This window comes from Drosophila mojavensis, unplaced genomic scaffold (genome assembly GCF_018153725.1).
Source record: "Drosophila mojavensis isolate 15081-1352.22 unplaced genomic scaffold, ASM1815372v1 contig_231, whole genome shotgun sequence".
NCBI classification, from domain to species: domain Eukaryota; kingdom Metazoa; phylum Arthropoda; class Insecta; order Diptera; family Drosophilidae; genus Drosophila; species Drosophila mojavensis.
The window spans coordinates 4,554,764-4,572,455 of record NW_025318772.1 but is presented as its reverse complement, the minus strand read 5'-3'; the positions used below and the strand labels follow the sequence as shown (position 1 = coordinate 4,572,455).

Below are 17,692 nucleotides of genomic sequence, written 5' to 3'. Positions count from 1 at the left end.
CTTTAATACTTTTGAAAAATTTAATTTGCAATTTAAATGCAATTTTAGCAGCACTGGGTACTTGGTCTCAAAATGTTAATGCAGCTAGATTACCAATTTACATAATGAGAAATTTTACTGTATGTTCGTACATGGGTCAATATGTATTACATATCAATGAAAGCAAAGCTCGGATGTTAATATATTGAAAGAATTGGTGTTTCGGCTGTCCAATTACTCTCCATCGTAAATTTACCTGTGACCAAATTGTTGTCAGCTGTTGCTGCTATGTGCGCACACACACATGCATACATATACTGCGTAATTAAATAGCCAAGTGCTTTCATTCCCATCACTATTCATCTTTACCCTCGACCTCACCCACGTCTTTCTATCTCTGTCTTTCTCCCACGCATGCTGCCCTCAGAAAGAGCATACAGGAGCATAGAGCACGTAAACAATGGAATTTCTGGGTAAAGTACAAGGTACATCCGAGTTCGCAGTGGGGGTTAGAGCGCATAGCAGGTGTTGGTTGTCGTAGTGTTTGTGCAAAAACAAAAACAACAACGGCAACAGCGCCAGTATTAAAAATAAATACAAATAATATATAAGTAATGCAGTCAGCGGCAGCAGCACTTGCACTGTCTCCGTCTAGAGTTAGTTTAGGCATAGCTCGCAGCCTATTCACAACAAAGCTACCGCGTTCGTCGCAGCGAAAAAATAAAACACACACACACAGAAAAGTAACGAAAGCGAACGAGAGAAACAAAATTCAAGGGAGTAGATAAAAGTGAGTTACGCGCTTTAGTTGGTCTTCTCGTCGCCGTCCTTGTGTCCTTACAAATTCTATGTTTTTATTTCCATGTTCGTTTCCACTCGCATTCATTCTCCATTTCCATGTTCCTGTGGCGGGTGAGCACAGTGCTGCGTTTGCTAAAATCGATAGTCGCCTGCGTGCGCTTTGACCTAGAAGCCATTCTGCAAGACGGGTAAGTGGACTAGCCGAGTGCCCGGTAACTGCTTGTCGCATTGTGTCCATCGACTGGAGCTCCCGTGCCTCGATATGCTGAGTATTTGTCGTGCTGCATGAAGACACAGATGAACGCCATCCAGCCAATAATGTTGAGAACTAGGGCCAGCATAATGCCATAGAACATGACGATAATAAGCTTCTCGCGTCGCGTTCGGTCAGCCCACGAAATATGATCCCGTTGAAACTGAGCATGTGTGAGTGTGAGTGTGTGGGTGTAGGCCAGTGTGTCGATTGTGTGTTATAGATAAGTCGTATCTCTTCAAGTACTGCTCTTACCGGCATATCAAGTCGAGCTGCTGCTGCGATTAGTGTCGTATATACGTTGTCGCCCATTGGAACAAAAATATCAATAAATTCAGACGAAAATTTTTTAACAATATGTTTACACTGCTCAAAATTCTATACATTCTATGCTGTAATTGCTCATGTTTACAAGTATATTTGATATCGAGCTAAATATACACATGTTTATAAAACAAATGTTTACTTCATGTTACGTCAGCTGAAATTTATACTTTCAAAAAATTTTGTGAAAATCTTATTTCTCACCGATATATGTATTGTTAGTCTTGATACTTCATGCCAAGAGTATGTCTGGATTGAAGCTTTTAGCCTGGTAATTCCTGAGTTAAGATCTTACATGAAACAAATGAACAAATTTCATTGGAAATATATTTAAAAGGTCTTCGATCTACTCGCCCTCTGACCTTTTCAAAATATATATATTGTACTTTTACGTTTACTTAAACTGAATGACTATTTACGAAATGTCTGCATGCTATATAAGTTCGGCTATTTTTGTAGATCTATCTCATCATTTAAAATAAGGAAATACGAAAGTAAAAACATGGAATATTAAAAAGTTAATTTTGTATAATTAATGAACAGGTTTTAGCTAAATTCCTAATAGATATAAGGCAGGCGACCCAAGCTTTAAGCTCTTCTCTATGTAATTAGGTTATTTTGATATATACATATATACATATGTATGTAATAGGATCTCGGGAGAATCCTTTACTGAATGATACCCTGACTGCGAAGCTCGGCAATTTCCTCAGCTCCATAGCCTAGAAGATTAGCGAGCACCTTATCTGTGTGCTCTCCGAGCATGGGCGGAGCGGTGCGTGCATCGTTGCGCGCTTCACTGTAGACGACCGGCGGACCCACGACCTTGACGCTGCCATCGCGCGGATGGGGCAGAGTTTTGACCAGGCCTATGGCCTGGATGTGCTCGTCCTCAAACACCTCGCGTATGCTGTTGACGGGCCCCACCACAAAGGAGGCGCCCTCAAAGACGCGCATCCAGTTCTTGGACGAGTCGCTTGCCAGGATCTTGGCAAGCAAATTGACTAGCTCTTCGCGATTCTTGACCCGATCCTTGTTGGTCTTGAACTTGACATCGAGGGCGATCGGTTCGATGTTCAGGCGGCTGCACAGCTCCACGAACTGGGCATCGCTGCCGGCGCCCAGGGTCAGGTAGCCATCGGCTGTCTTGAAGCTCTGGTAGGGCACAATGCTGGAGTGGGCGGTGCCCCAGCGCTTGGCCTCTATGCCGGCGTTCAGGTAGTTGCTGGCCACATTGATCAAGAGCGAGCAGCACGTGGACAGCAGATCCACGTCGATCTTCTGGCCGCGTTGGGTGCGCTCCCGCTGCAGCAGGGCGGCCAGAATGGCGCCGTGTGCATAAAGACCCGTTGCAACATCTGTTACTGCCACGCCCACCTTGCTGGGCGGCCCGTCAGGCTGGCCCGTGATATGCAAAAGGCCGCCCATGGAGGAGGCAATCACATCATAGCCCGGTCGCTTGGCATAGGGACCCACCGATCCATAGCCACTGATGGTGCAGTAGATCAGACGTGGATTCGCTTGCCGCAGCTGCTCATAGCCCAGACCGTAGCGCTCCAGGGTGCCGGGCACATAGTTCTCCACGAGCACATCGCACTTGCTGACCAACTGCTGCATCAGATCCCTGCCACGCTTCATGTCAATGCAGACGCTCTGCTTGTTGCGATTGGGCGCCAGAAAGTAAGCCGCATCGCCGCTCTTCTCTAGAAATGGCGGGCCCCATTTGCGCGCCTCATCGCCGAAATGGGGCCGCTCCACCTTTATCACCTCGGCGCCCAGATCGGCCAGCACCATGGTGCAGTAGGGTCCAGCGATGATGCGCGTGAGATCTAAAATACGCACACCCCGCAACGGATGCCGCTCATCTATGGGAGAAGCGTCAAGGTTATTGTTGTTGCTGTTGCTGTTTTTATTCTCACTGGCAGCGGCAAAGCTTCGTAAGCTTTGACGAGCTGTGCCGACAGCACATGAGAGTCGTAAACGTTGTAACCACATAGCCATCGTGAGTAACTGTTTATTTCCAATAAATTATTATTTGCTTTGCTGTTGACAGTCACTTTCTCTGTTGTTGTTGTCGTTGTTGCTGTTGTTGTTTATGTTCTTCTGCGCTACGCGAGTATTCCAAACGGAAAGTTTTCCAGTCAACTGCTGAGCAGCCACTGAAACAAGCACAGCTGACATATGAGAGCTTTTTTAAAACATCACCCACCATTCGCTCTTAGTAGAGTGTGCTCACTCTCTCTCTATCTCTTAGTTTCTCTTAGCTCCATGGCTATATACTGTTTTTAGCATATACGGTAATAGCTTGTTTATCATTTAAGTGCAGATAACTAACTAAGCTGGCGCTCTCTCGAGTTCGTTTCCCTTCGCTTGTTGCTCTCGGAATGTTCCTTAATTATTACACAACTATTTTTACATCTTCCGCTTTATTACCATTTACCTTGGTGCTTTCCCGCCTTAAACCAAAAGAATCATAAATACCATATAAAACCAGCTTCGTGTTTTTCCCCCATAAAAGAGCAAAGGTCCTAAATGATCAGAAAAAAGAATAAGATTACTTTTTCGTTTTCTTTACTTGAACATTTTGCGTGATCTCAAGTTGAGACACTGTAATTTAAAACATTAGGAAGCATCTAAGTTTGGGCACATTCCCAAAGTACTTTAATTATATATTTTTTGTTAATGCATAGAACTCTAAATTAGCCGGCTTAAATGCTATGAGCCGTAATGGTTGCGCAATTAAAAAACAATTCTTATCTCGTAGACAGCTAAATAGTAAACATTTGAAATATTTACAAAGCAAACAACAAATTTTTTTAAATTGCCATTAAATATTCGTCAGGCATGAGCGCCCAAAAATATCTGTCTTTAAAATCTCAGTCTCCCATAATTTGTTTATAGATTTATATATATAGATGCCTTCATATTACTTATTTGTTTATTTGGGTAAATATTTTAGTTGACTTTCAGCTGAATTCAATATGCAACTGAGAACCTTTTTCCCTTTTCTCCCGATGATCTCACTTTCAGTTTCGGAGCCTTTTTCTCATATACCTACGACATTGACATAACTCGTGTGTCGATTGCCTATAATCTGTATAATCAACAAACAGTCTAAAGGAAAACTTGTCTGAGTCTTTCTTCACACTGCACTAATAATAACAAATGCAAATAAATCGAAGTTCATAAGTTCGTCTAATTGCAGGTTAGCAGGAAGCATTTCAAGTCATTAGCTCAACTGACGCAATACCCGATAAAGATATAGTTGAGCAAATTAAATTGCATTACTAATGACATGAAATTCTAAGAAAATTGCATAGGTAACAAGCTTACATCTAGTTTACAGTATTGTTTCATTCCATTTATTTAAGATGCAACAGAAATCGCTTTTAGTTCTTTCAGTTTTCGCTGAGTGCATTTCCGCAGAACGAATGGGATTCACAAAAAAAACTAGAAAGCTGAACCTAAGAGCGGATGCAGTTTGAAGAGAGAGCGTCACACAGCAGACGAACCGGTTCGAGCTTTCGGCTAAGCGAGTGTGAGCGCAGCTTACGAACGAGCCAAGCAGAGCTTTAAATGTTATGCGCTGCGCTGGATGCTCATTTATTTGCTTAGCGCGCGTCGTTCGCATCGGTTCGTTCGTTCGTTCGTTTCAATTCGCTGCGATCGGTTACAAATGTAATAAATCTGACAATAACAGAAACAAAACAAAACAAAACACAAATCAAAACAAAACACAACCAAAAATATAGTGTAGCAAAATGAAAGCCAGTGATACGTTACGCATGCGTTTGCAGCGCATCCGAATTCGGTTAGATAAATGCAATCGCTGCCGCAACTAAATTGAGATGCAGTCGCGCTCAAGAAAGTTTTTTGCCAACCGCTATTAGCCAACTGACCAAAAATAGAGAAAAATAGTAAAAACGAAAAAATAAAGTATTAAGCCATCGCCAGTTTTCGAGCCAAAACAGCGAATTCGAATTCGAGTTCGAGTCGTGTGTTGAGTTGTGCAAGCGCAAATCGCAGCAGCCGTCGCAGTCACTGCCAACGTCGCCGTCGCCGTTGCCGTCGCTGCCGTCGTCGTAGTTGCAGTTGCAGTTGCAGTCGCAGCCGATGCAATTGCAGACCAGCTGCATATTGCACAATCCTTTTGCTTGTTGGCCAACCTGTTCGCTTGTATCTATTGGATACCATCTATATATACTAATATATACATCTAGATATCTAGATATATATATATATATATATACTCGAATTTGAAATAATTTCGCTTTGAAGCCGTTTAACGCAAAGCCGCCAAAATTGCTGTCCTACTGTGTTCCAGGATCCTGGGGTACATCATGCGCCGTTTCCTGCGCTCGGCCATGATTGTCTTCAGCTGGTTTGTAGTGCCCTACAGCCGCTACACCAACATCAAGGTGATTCGACGCAAGCTGCCGCCCATACGCAGTCACCTGCTGGAGATACCTGCCGTCGATCTAGCCAAGCTGATTCGCAACAGAAAGGTAAGTACACCTGATAGAAACACAAACACGCACACACACTCACATGCATATGTTTATGTACATACATATGCTTATGTGCAATTGTGGGTACATACCTATGTATGTGTGTATGCTTCAATCGAACGCACCTTAAAATTGTCAATATCTTGTAAAATATCAATAGACAGACAGGCGAGTCTCGCCATATGTGTTTTGGGGCTTTCAATCCACTGTCCACTTAATGCCAATTTAACGACAAGAGAGGCCACTCACAGCGCTTGCCACATCCATTAGAGACTTTGTGGCAAAGCTGAGGCAATTTGTTGCCGTTGACCAACACTGGTCAGCTAAACTGACTCGCAGGTGATGGAGGTGATCGCCTTTAACATCATGACACTGCTTTAAAAATGTATTTTTTTTTTTTTTTTGGTAGTTGAAGAAGTTACTTAACATTTAAAACAGACTAAAGAGTCGGAAATAAAAAAGATTTATATAAATAAACATACTATAATATAATATACTTATATAAATATATATATAAATTAGTCAAGAAATATTTAGATTCAATTCCTAGTTAAATATTTTTTTAGAAGACTCTCGTTTTTTTAAATTACTTAATTATAAAATTAAACATTTACGATGTGCTTAAACTATGTCAAAACCTTTGTTCTCCATAAATTGTACGACATATGCTCAAAACAAGATTGGGGTAAAGATCACTTTTAAGAAAATGGGGTATATAGTATTGTATGGCACTTAAATTAATTCATGTAGGTTATCCTACAGGGCAGACCTAATCATACAAGTGTGTTCATTTAAATAGTAGTGCTGTATCATACAAAACTCAAGATACCTGATAAGTAAAACAAGTAAGAGTGCTCCAGTCGAGTCTTCTCGGCTAGAGGATATCCAGAACCCTGTTGATAATTTACCCATCATTCTAGAAATTACGGACGGATATGACCATATCGCCTCAGCTTGTTAAGAATATATATATATTTAGTGAAAATTCTTTATAGCTTATAAATTTCCTTATATAGCCCACTTTATGCTTAGATTAGAAAACAAAGAATTCTCAGATACTTGATCTCTGTTTCATATATATTTAGTCAATTCATTGGAATTCATAAAAGATCTTCAACTAATATTTTCAATTTATGGTTTTCAAATATTCATGGCATAAAAACTTTTAACATTTTTCATAAATTTTCCATTACATTTCGTTTTGTCTTTTCCCCTTTTTTTTTGGCATTCATTTGCAATTGCATTTAATCAGTTAGCTTACATTACTCATCCTAATCTCAATTGAAACAAAGCATTTTATTATATGTATGCAAACTCTTTGAGCCGCAGTTGGCGCTGTTTCAAAATCGGCCTGTAGAAATCCCAGTCAGAGCAGCAATACGTCAAATTGGTTAGCTAACCGCGGCCTAGAGAGTTTGCTTGGCTGCAGCTACATGCACACACATACATCTAAATATATCTTGGCCATATCAATAACATCTGGTAGCTACCTCAAATTACGCACACAGACAGAAACACGGATAGACGACGAGTGAAACGAGATGACGAATTTACGTACTGAAAAAAAAAAAGAGTATCTGCGAAATTACATACTTACATAGATAGATACACATGCATTACACACATGTGCTCATAAATAATTGCAAGCTCTGGGCTGGTTATGTTTTATTGTAGTTGTAAATGTTGTTGTACTAGCTGTTGTTGCCGTTGTTGTTGATGATGTTGTTTATGTTGTTGTTGTTGTTGTTGTTGTTGCTTGGGCTTCTTTAGCCCGGTTTGTTGTGCTCTGTAAGATTCATTGCGTTCATTGGTCCACATCCACACACAACGCACTTAAGGTCATGACTTGACAGACCTTATCGAATCACTCACACACACTATCACAGGCACACACTTACACACTATCACACGCACAGTTACACGTGCAGTCGTATTTCTTTAAATTCGCCTTACTTTGTTTTTATTAAATTTTATTTTAATTTTTTATAGTTTATTCGCTCGTTCATATAAATGTTTAACTACATTTTAATGCATTATTTTTATTATAATTTTAATATTTTTTTTCTTTTGTGTTTTTATTTGTGTTTCATTGTCAGTGCTTAAGCGATTGCTTCATTTAGTTTACGCAAATTTTTTAAAACAATTAAAAAATTGTTGTTTCTTGTGTATTTGTCTCTGTCCACAGTAGTTGCTGCGTGTCTTTGTCTAGATAAATATATGTATGTATGTACTTGTTTGTATGTATGAGTGTTTATTGCCGGGTCATCGCCAGAGACAACTGCGACAACATTTTGCTTAATTACTGCACAAATTGAGATTTATTTAAACTATAAGTGGGCACAAGATCTGAGATATGTTCATTGCAGATTTATTATGCTGAAGTCTATTCGAAGTCCATTCTTAAGTAGCGTGAATCATTTGTATAATTGACGCTTAAGTATTTTGCAAGACAAATTATGTATATTTCAATTTATATTCTATGTATATGTACATAGATATCTATCAGTTATATGTATGTATGTATGATGTTCGCTCGTCAGTCATCAATCGTAGCTAACAGCTGAATTGTTCTCTCTCTCTCTCTCTCTCGCTATCTCTGTCTCTCTCGGTTCACTTATACGAAACACGAACACGCACAGCACAAATAACTAAAGCAGAGCACGTAAAGCTTCTCAGCTGCACGACACTAATACACACGCACAACTACTCACACACACACATGGATACACATAGCACACTGCGAGGTATTGCCATAGTCGACTGACCAACTGCGGCCTAAACTTGTTTTCTGTTTCGCTTTTCCTTCTGTTTATCTTTCCTTTAGACTTTAGTTTGATGTATGTAGCTATCTGTTTATATACATGTATATATGTACATATGCGTATGTATGTATATGTGCAGCTGCCGAATCTGTGCCTGTGTGTCGCGTTTACATTGCATGTTTCACTTGCGCTTTATCAACAATTACAACAAGACACAAGTGAATGGAAATGTCGTTTAGTTCAATACCCTTTTGAAAGACAGAACTACAGATTTCCCAGGCCATAAACTGCCTCCATTTACATATTATTCTGATGCGATCTTGAAACTACCCTAGAACTGACAGTCTTTCGATATGTCTTTTGCTTACATTTTTAAACTGTTTTATATGAAGAACAACTAAATTTAATTTTACAATTTAATTTCTTTAATCGGAATGATTTTATATGACGATGATCTTAAACATCGCTTTGCATTTTACTCAGATATCTTTGATTTTCGAGGTACGAAGCAAGTAACTAAGGACTGCATAAGAATTATAGATTTCTTCATATTTCAGTATATTTTCTATATTTTAAGTTTATTTATAACTATGAAACTATCTATAACTATGAAACTAATTGAAGAATAATATAATATAATATTCAAAAAATTCAATTTTTCACAAGGTTTGCTTAGATTGGTGATATTTAGAATATCTGCCTTTCAGTATTAGAAATATAGCTTGTATAAAAGGGAATATACAGCTAGTTACTAGTAAATAGAAAACCCATTTTTCTTTTTACACCCCGAATATTTGGAATTTTTTCTTTTCTTCTCGACTACGTTTCAATAGCTTCGATTGTTTGCCTTCATCACACTGAGTCTTCACCCTGTGCTCTGTGTAACCACTTACAACACCTGGCTACTTACAACACCTCACGCATGCTGCAGCCCCAGGTAGTGAGCTACCTAGATACACACAAAACTTGAGTTAGCGTCTGAGTTCGAGTTGTGGCCGCAACTGATTTAATAGTGCACTGGATATCATTGAAAAGTCGAGTAGCCTTAAATTTAATTTAATGATAGCTCTGAGACGATCTCCGTTTGCATACGAACGTATGATTAGCTATAGGTAACTGCGTATCGAACACTTCGGGCCTTCAATTACATTGCGCTTCAGCTTATTGAGAAATTAATTCAGGCATTGAAACGAATTGCAGGCAGCTGTGAGAATGTCAACTCAAATTAGACGGCTCAGTTTTAGCTATAAATATTGTATCAGATATACTATATATATCAAGTAAGAGCTAATAACTTTACTTGTTTCTCAATTTGTATTGAGATGCTTGATTAACAACTCAGCCATGCTCAGTATACATTATATATGTGAGTGTATTTCATATATTCAATAGAATCCAGCCTGGCCCTACCCCCAAGCCTCCTGCTGGCCCTACGCAATAAGCAATTGAAAATCCGCACATTACTCATACGCCGCGTCGTACGCTGAGGCATTCGCATTCTTGTCGCTCTCCCTCTCTCTTTCTTTCTCTGGCAGGCAGACAATTGGCGGGTGCTGCATGATTGTGAATTTTTATTGATTTTAATTTAACGTAAATTGCTTTTGTGCCGTCGCTCGGTTCTCACAAACAATTAAGCGACAAGAATGGAGCAATGAAACATTGATCAAATGTGCTCACACACAAAATGGAAATGTTAAAGTCTAGCTAATGCGGAAATGATCAGCGAGCTCTTTTTTATTTCTTTGCAGATTAAGAGCGAAGAAGTCGTTGAGGCATACATCGAACGATGTCGACAGGTAATGGAGACACGCAATTGATTGACCGACTAAGGCTTAACAGGTGTGTGTGTGTGTGTGTGTGTCTATGCTCTGTGATTCACAGGTAAATCCGCTGATCAACGCGATTGTGCAGGATCGCTTTGAGGAGGCGCTGGAGGAGGCGCGCGAGATCGACAATGTGATTGCCATGGGCATTAACAGCGTCGAGTCCATGGAGGAGCATACGCCGCTGCTGGGCATACCGGTCACGGTCAAGGAGAGCATCGCCGTCAAGGGTATGACCAACCAGGCGGGCCGTGTCTTCAAGACCCCGCAGATAGCCAAGGCGGACGCGCCCGTCGTGGAGCAGATCAAACGCTGCGGCGGCATCATCTTGCTGGTGTCCAACACGCCGGAGCTGTGCCTGCTCTGGGAGACGTACAACAATGTCACGGGCCAGACGAAGAACCCCTACGATCTGAAGCGCACCCCAGGCGGCTCCTCGGGCGGCGAGGCGGCGCTGCTGGCGAGTGGCGCCTCCCTGCTGGGCCTCACCTCGGACATTGGCGGCTCCTCGCGTCTGCCGGCCATGTTCAGCGGCATCTGGGGCCACAAGCCCACACCGTATGCGGTCTCCTTTCGGGGCCACCATCCGACCAGCGACTTTCCCAAGTGGGGCGACTTCTTTACCATTGCGCCCATGACACGCTATGCCAAGGACTTGCCGCTGCTGCTCAAGTGCATGAGCGATCCGACCGGGCCGAAGCTGACGCTCGACAAGGAGATCAGCGCGAACGGCATCCGCTTCTTCTTCATGGACAACGACGGTCCCTCGGGCATGATGCGGCCGCTCAGCCGGGACCTGCATGCGGCCATCAATCGAGTGGCCAGCGACTTCAATGCGAAGCGTGTGAACATACGGAAGATGAAGTGGTCGCTGGACATCTCGCTGTCCGCCATGCTGACCATGAAGAATATCGAGACCATCTACCACAAGACCGAGGAGGGGGAGCAGCCCAAGACCGTGTGCAAGGAGACGGTCAAGTATTTCTTTGGCTGCTCCGACAGCATCCTGCCCTCGGTGATCTTCGGCCATCTGCAGAATTTCATGAAGATCATACCCAATTCACGGCACAAGCATCTGGCCAGCATCATCGAAGCGCTCAAGACTGAATTCAAGGAGCTGCTCGGCACAGACGGCGTCTTCCTCTACCCCACATTCCCCAACACAGCGCACCAGCACTACCAGATCTACCACAAGCTGCTGGAGCCGATGTACATGGCGATCTTCAACACGCTCGGCCTGCCCGTCACCAACTGCATGATTGGCCTGGATCGTCGCAACCTGCCCATGGGCATCCAGGTGGTTGCCAATCCCGGCCAGGACCATCTCTGTCTGGCCGTGGCCCGCGAAATGGAGCGCCGCTACGGCGGCTGGGTGCGTCCGCCCTCGGAGGATAGCCACAGCCACGCCCAGTCGAGCAGCAAGCGCGGCTGAGCTGCGCCGGCCTAGTTAATTGCATCATTCGGCATCCACATAAATCAATATTTCTGATACCATTCCTCGGTGTACCCTTAGCTGACTGTGTCGAGCACGATTGAGAAACCCAAAGAAAACTTCTAAAAATGTCCGATTTTGTTCATAGTTTTGTTGAGTTGGGGCTAACTTTAATTATATCTTTATTTCCATTCACCCACATATAAGGAGAATTCATGGAATCACATCACACATTTTAGTTAAAGTTGCGGAGTATTAAATTATTGCTTTTGTAATTGTCCAAAATTCCTTGTTGTATGTACTCGATATCTATATTGTATGTATGTATATATATATATTCAGCTAGATCTTAAGCGCTAGGTTACGATGACCGCAGCTGTCGGCATAGATCATAACTATGTATAATATCATTTTTCTAGCATCTATTGCGTATTATTTAAGCACATCGAGAATGTGTAACTTCTCATTGGGATCTTATTGATTGGATAAATTGAGTTTTGATTTTAAATTAAAAAAGAGTGAATATTTAACTTAAACGTATACCAGATATATACATATACATATATATTTTTACATTGAGCCAAATTATTAATAAAAAAGTGAGTTTATTTTATCAACCAAAATTATAAATGTATTTTATGAATTTCTCTTGCGCAAAAGCATTTAGGCAGCAGCAGCTTGGCCTCCAGTTCAGGCAGCAGAGTCTGTAAGGGCAGGCGGCGATGGGTAGGGGAGGGGAGGGGAGGGGAGGTATCTAACTAGGCGCTGTTATGGGCTAATAACGATTATAATAAGCAACAGCAGACAAACAAAAAAACGCAAAGCTGGCTAATAAGCAGCTACTGCTAGAGTCGCAACACAAATGCATGTTCCACCTGGCTGCGCCGCAGCACAGAACATTGAAAGCTGCTGCATGTGTGTGAGTGTTACATATATACAAACAGACATACACATTCATATACTGAGTGCATGCAGCAGCGCCTGCCCCTGGCCAGCCAAGGCATCATCAATACGCTGCTCTAAAGTGCTTCTACCAGATTTTCGATTTATTGGCCAGGCGCGCCTCGGCTAGCCTAGCCTAGCGCACAGTTAGATCTTTTCGACAATCTTGAATTTAGTTGTTGCTATTATTTTTTTTTATTTATTTTTTTTTTTTTTTTAGCTTTTGGAGTAGCTCAAGGTTTAGCCAAAATGGCTTGCGCAATTGCGCTTGCGGCTCGGCGGCTCTAAGTTTTGTCACAGAACGTGTTATTTGGCCAAAAATCGGAGGTAAGTTGAATTCTGTGCAAAGAATGTGGCGGCCGAATTAAAGTTTTTAGCTATGAAATATTTTTATTTTTTTTCTGTGTGTGTGCGTATGTGTGTTTGTTGCTTTTCTCACGTTGACCATGCGACTGGAAACGAGTTGCAGCGCACAATTAACACGAGCTGTAAATTTTGGCTGTTATAATTAGCATGGAGTTCACAGCGTGTGTTAGCCAAAGTTCTACTGCAGGCAGACGAGGGTTAAAGTGAACATTGTTTAAGCCAGCTAAATGCGACTACCTGTTAGCCAACTGTCTGTAAAATGAGAGCGCAGTCAGCCAAGCAGCGCTGAATGGAAGTGGTTTTGAGAGACATAGTGTGAGAGAGAGAGAGAGAGAGAGAGAGAGATTTTTTGGCTGCATATGGTACGAAATGTACCAAAAATAGCTACAATTACCTGCCGGGTGAAGAGTTAGGTACAAGCTACTCTTTGAAATGTTTATTAAATATACTAATATGCACAATAAATTTACTAATTACATAAATTATTAATAATAATAAAAATAAATAATTATAGGAATATTAGAAGATTTGGTGCCTTTCCCTATCATTGCTAGCAGTCAACCATAATTTTTCCAAGTGTAGCCGGAGCAACTGTAGCAAAATGCTGAGCGTAACAAATTGTATGCTCATTGATCAGCAATAAACTTAAGCCGTTATCAATGCTACTCACACACGCACACACATATGCATACACTGAGAGCGTGAGAGCGAGGTGTTGACCATTCCAGTCAGCAGCATTCCAGTGTCAGAAAATGGCTGTCATCAGTCTGCAGCCAAGCCTATCCCAATTCCGGCCAGCGAGCAGCTCGCTCACTTCGAATCTGACTCAAGCAGCGAGCGGTTGTGCCTCCGCATCAAATCAACCAAGTCATTTTATAGACATACATACATGACAGATTGACTGTACCATTGTATACATACATACATATAGACTTAAGTTTTTGGTCATTTTATTCTGTGCATTTGAGGTGACAAATTTAATGCATATTTGTTTACCGTGATCTACACAGATAGATTAAAATTGTGTCGATTACCGTGTTAAATCAACTGAAAATCAAGTGTGATCTTAACCCCGTAAGACTCGAACACGTGTTTGCTTTAGCTGGCAAATAGATTAGTTTTATGCCACGTTTAGGCGATTCTAAATTTTTAATTAATAATTAATTTTCATAGAATTAAGAAATAGGAAAGCTTCTCCATTAGTAAATACCGACGAAAAAAAGAAATTTTTAAAGTTTAAGAATTAAAATAATGGAATATTATATACTTATGTACATAAGAATTATACATACATATACCATTATACATATATGAATAAATTCTTGACTTTAGATTTCATTAATTAAGTCGATAATAATCCTAATCGAAAATTAGTGACAGTTGAAGTCTAATTTTAATTTATATTCTTGAGTCACAGTTTCTTGTTAGATAAGAAATAGTTAATTAGAGGCCATACTGCCTTATATGTATCATTCGAAAGAATTGATATTCTATAAAAAAATATCAAAGTTTGAATATTCTGGAAATTCATTTGCAAAGCATAAAATTGCAGAAATCTAGGCTATGTGGGTTATACTATATATATTATAATATATACCAGTATTATAATATAAAATATGATTTATGAATATACCGTATAACACACTTAGCAGTCAATTTAGGCAGAGCTTCCATTGAAAAACGCTTAAAAGTCTCTTTAAGTATTTAATACATGTCGCTGAAGGTATTTACATAATTCGAAATGATTATTCAAAATAGATCTTACAGTATTATTTCACTGGCATATAGTAAATGACTTATTTAATAATAGTTATGAACGCAAGTAAAGCACTTAACAAATTAAATTTTCAAGAAATGAAAAGCTAAAAAACAGAAAACCAAATGTGTGATCATGTGATGGCAAATGATGGAGGAGGACACGTCAGACTACTTCTCTTTGGTTGCTTGGAGTTTGCGGGGCTTGGGCTCTGGCGGATCGATCAGATTGCCATGACGCACCACGTCGATGTGGCCCAGGCGAATCATTTTCTCCTCCCAAATCGAAATGTTTTTTCTGCAAAAGCAAATGAAATGATTAGTGAGGGCATTGACTTTTGACCTTTGACTAGATTGATATAAATACTTGTACTGATCAAGCTCTTTGCGCGATTCGTTCAGATAGACGGCCTTCTCCTCGTCCGAGAGGCGAGTCCATTTGGCAGTTGCCTTCTGATGCCATTCGCGGTACGTTTGATTCTCTGTTTGTGGCGTATTCGTGCGTTCGATGGCAATGAAACGAAGGAATGCAGAGGCCGGTTTCTTGGGTCGCCCCAACTCCTTGACACGCTTGCGCAGCTGTTTGCGTTCCTTGGCATCGTTGATGTCCTGTTTCAACTGCTTGAGTTCGGCACGCTGCTCCTCGGTCAGCGTGGCGTCGTACTTGGTGCGTTGCTCCAGATAGAGCTCCTGATCCCTTTTATACTCCGATTGCAAACGCTCCTTCAGCTTGGGATCAGCTTCCCCCCAGCTCTTGGATAGCTGTCGTACTACCTCAATAGTGCTTATGCTCGGATTTTTGGCCAACATCTTGGGTCGCATTTCGCGCATGAAGCGAAAATATGGGGTTAGCGGCTTCTTCGGCTTGGGCGGCAGACCGATTTTCTCCTCCAGCGTCTTGGAGTGAAGCGCTGAGCTGTTGCTCAGGCTGGCAGCGGCCAAGGGTCTGTTTGGTTTTGGCGTAGGTGTGAAATTTTCATTGTTGATTTGATTTGTATGAGCAGTGACTGGATTTTTGGCTACAACTTGCCTGACTTTGCTTATTAGCGACCCGAAGATGGAGCCTCGCGACAGCAGCGTCGTTGTGTAGATCATTTTGTAATTGGTTTTGTCTGTTAGTTGGGTTCTTAAATGTTTCTAATTTCACGTTGTTCTCACAGCTTTCGCATTAATAACTTGTTGAATTTACAAACTAAAATAAGTTTACGTAAAAAATGCGGCTTTTTTCTAGAGTTGCTTTGATTTGCACAGCTGTCTGCTATCGTTCATGTTATCGATAGTAGCTAGCCAAAAATAAATAAAATACTATTACTACTAACATTTGTTATCGATGGGCAGAAAAGTAAATGCCTAGGTGGCGCCACTCAAACTTACAACTATGTGGTCTTACCACAAAGAGGGCGCTGTCAGCTGTGCAGCTCTGCTGTGTGCGAGTGTGATGGCAACAGATGTGCAAGCAGTATATAGATATCAGTAAAAGCGCGCCAAAATTTAAACTGATGTCGATTGAAATTAAGTTTATTAGAGTTTATTGAATTAATTTAATAGTCTGCAAAGTAGCTGTTAGTTGTTGGCACTTAATCAGTGCTTATAGTTTATGAAATATTAGCAGCTGCTTATATATATAATCAAGTTCAATTTGATATCCTGCATTTATAATTTCATGGCCTAAACCGGATATTAAAACGTTTTTCGCTCTGCTGCACACGCGCTGCAGTTGTGTTGTGGCTCATGACAATTTGTCGCCACCAATTGTTGTTCACTGTCAGTTGTTAATGCGGCTGTTGTTGTTGGTCTGATTATTTGTGGTTCGCTGTTGGCCAATTTACTTATTGGCTTACTCCACATAGCCCGTCAACGCTGTCGCACCAAAACTAATTCACTGCTCATTTTCCCCATCCAACCCGATCACAGTTTTATGGGAATGCATATGGACAGATATAAGATATATGTCTGTATTCACTTTCCAGACTTCCGTCAAGTGCGCTTAGCCAAGCCCAGTTGATTCGGTCAACTCCCAGTCGTCGCTTGTTATGTAACGGCCTGGCGAATTGCTGTTTTACTTCTTCTGGTCAAACAATTTTTGGTTGGCCCTCGTTGCGCCAAGGCGCGACTTTGTTTATATATTTATGTATGTCTGCGTGTGTGTGTGTGTGTGTGTGTGTCCATGTATCCGTGTGTTTGGTTGATTGTGCAAGCAACTGACACAAATTCTTTGTGGCCGCTGGCAAATGTTGCAATTTGGGCTGTGTTTGGCTATTTCGCGCGATAAAGGAAAGAAACAGCTGAAAAGCAAACGCCGAACAAATAACGAGTTTCGATTCGCCCAGGCAGGCGATCATTGAATGCGGCGGCTGCATTTAAATTTTGCACATGAGTCGGCTTACTTGACTTGCTACCGTTTCCTCAGTGAATGTGAACGTGCTTTGGGTCGTCCGCTGACAATGACAGCAGCTACCAAAACCAGACAAGACATGGCGTCGTCGTTTGGCCAGCCGGCAAAACGTTTGCTTAGCTCATACCAAATGCTCTCCAGAGCAGATGGAGGCAATCAAATTGAACCACGAACAAATGAAAAACAAAAACAATAACAATAACAATAACAACTACAACAACAGAAACAGAAATAAATACAAAGACAAATATAAATATAAATACAAATACATTGTGTGCGCTGCTGCTGAACTTTCTTTTTATGTGCCACTTTTAGCTGTGGCCAAACACTCGCTCTTCAGTCTTCAGTCTGC

General features: G+C 41.3%; 3 protein-coding genes across 5 annotated transcripts; 1 reads left to right on the top strand and 2 right to left on the bottom strand.

Annotated features, from left to right (window-relative positions):
- The first annotated feature begins 63 nt into the window (after positions 1–63).
- LOC6574945 (fatty-acid amide hydrolase 2-A) lies at positions 64–12,435 on the top strand. 2 transcript variants are annotated; one of them, XM_015167745.3, is made up of 5 exons: positions 64–769; positions 902–968; positions 5,682–5,862; positions 10,376–10,423; positions 10,509–12,435. In XM_015167745.3, coding segments are annotated over exons 1-5 (1,671 nt in total). In that variant the 5' UTR covers positions 64–768; the 3' UTR covers positions 11,883–12,435. The 2 variants fall into 2 exon arrangements, with proteins under 2 accessions (XP_015023231.1, XP_002000972.2); XM_002000936.4 differs by having other exon boundaries at positions 64–968.
- Positions 1,535–3,527, bottom strand: LOC6574946 (succinate--hydroxymethylglutarate CoA-transferase). Its single transcript, XM_002000937.4, has one exon. The coding sequence runs from the start codon at positions 3,356–3,358 to the stop codon at positions 2,027–2,029; it is 1,332 nt and encodes a 443-aa protein (XP_002000973.1). The 5' UTR covers positions 3,359–3,527; the 3' UTR covers positions 1,535–2,026.
- Positions 12,436–14,881: 2,446 nt separating the features above from the next.
- On the bottom strand, positions 14,882–16,207 carry LOC6574943 (transcription factor A, mitochondrial). Of its 2 annotated transcripts, XM_002000935.4 has the most exons (3): positions 15,976–16,205; positions 15,313–15,891; positions 14,882–15,243 (listed from the first exon to the last, which is right to left on the bottom strand). In XM_002000935.4, the coding sequence occupies exons 1-3, from the start codon at positions 16,038–16,040 to the stop codon at positions 15,117–15,119; spliced, it is 771 nt and encodes a 256-aa protein (XP_002000971.1). In that variant the 5' UTR covers positions 16,041–16,205; the 3' UTR covers positions 14,882–15,116. The 2 variants fall into 2 exon arrangements, with proteins under 2 accessions (XP_002000971.1, XP_015023230.1); XM_015167744.3 differs by having other exon boundaries at positions 15,313–16,207.
- Positions 16,208–17,692: the final 1,485 nt, after the last annotated feature.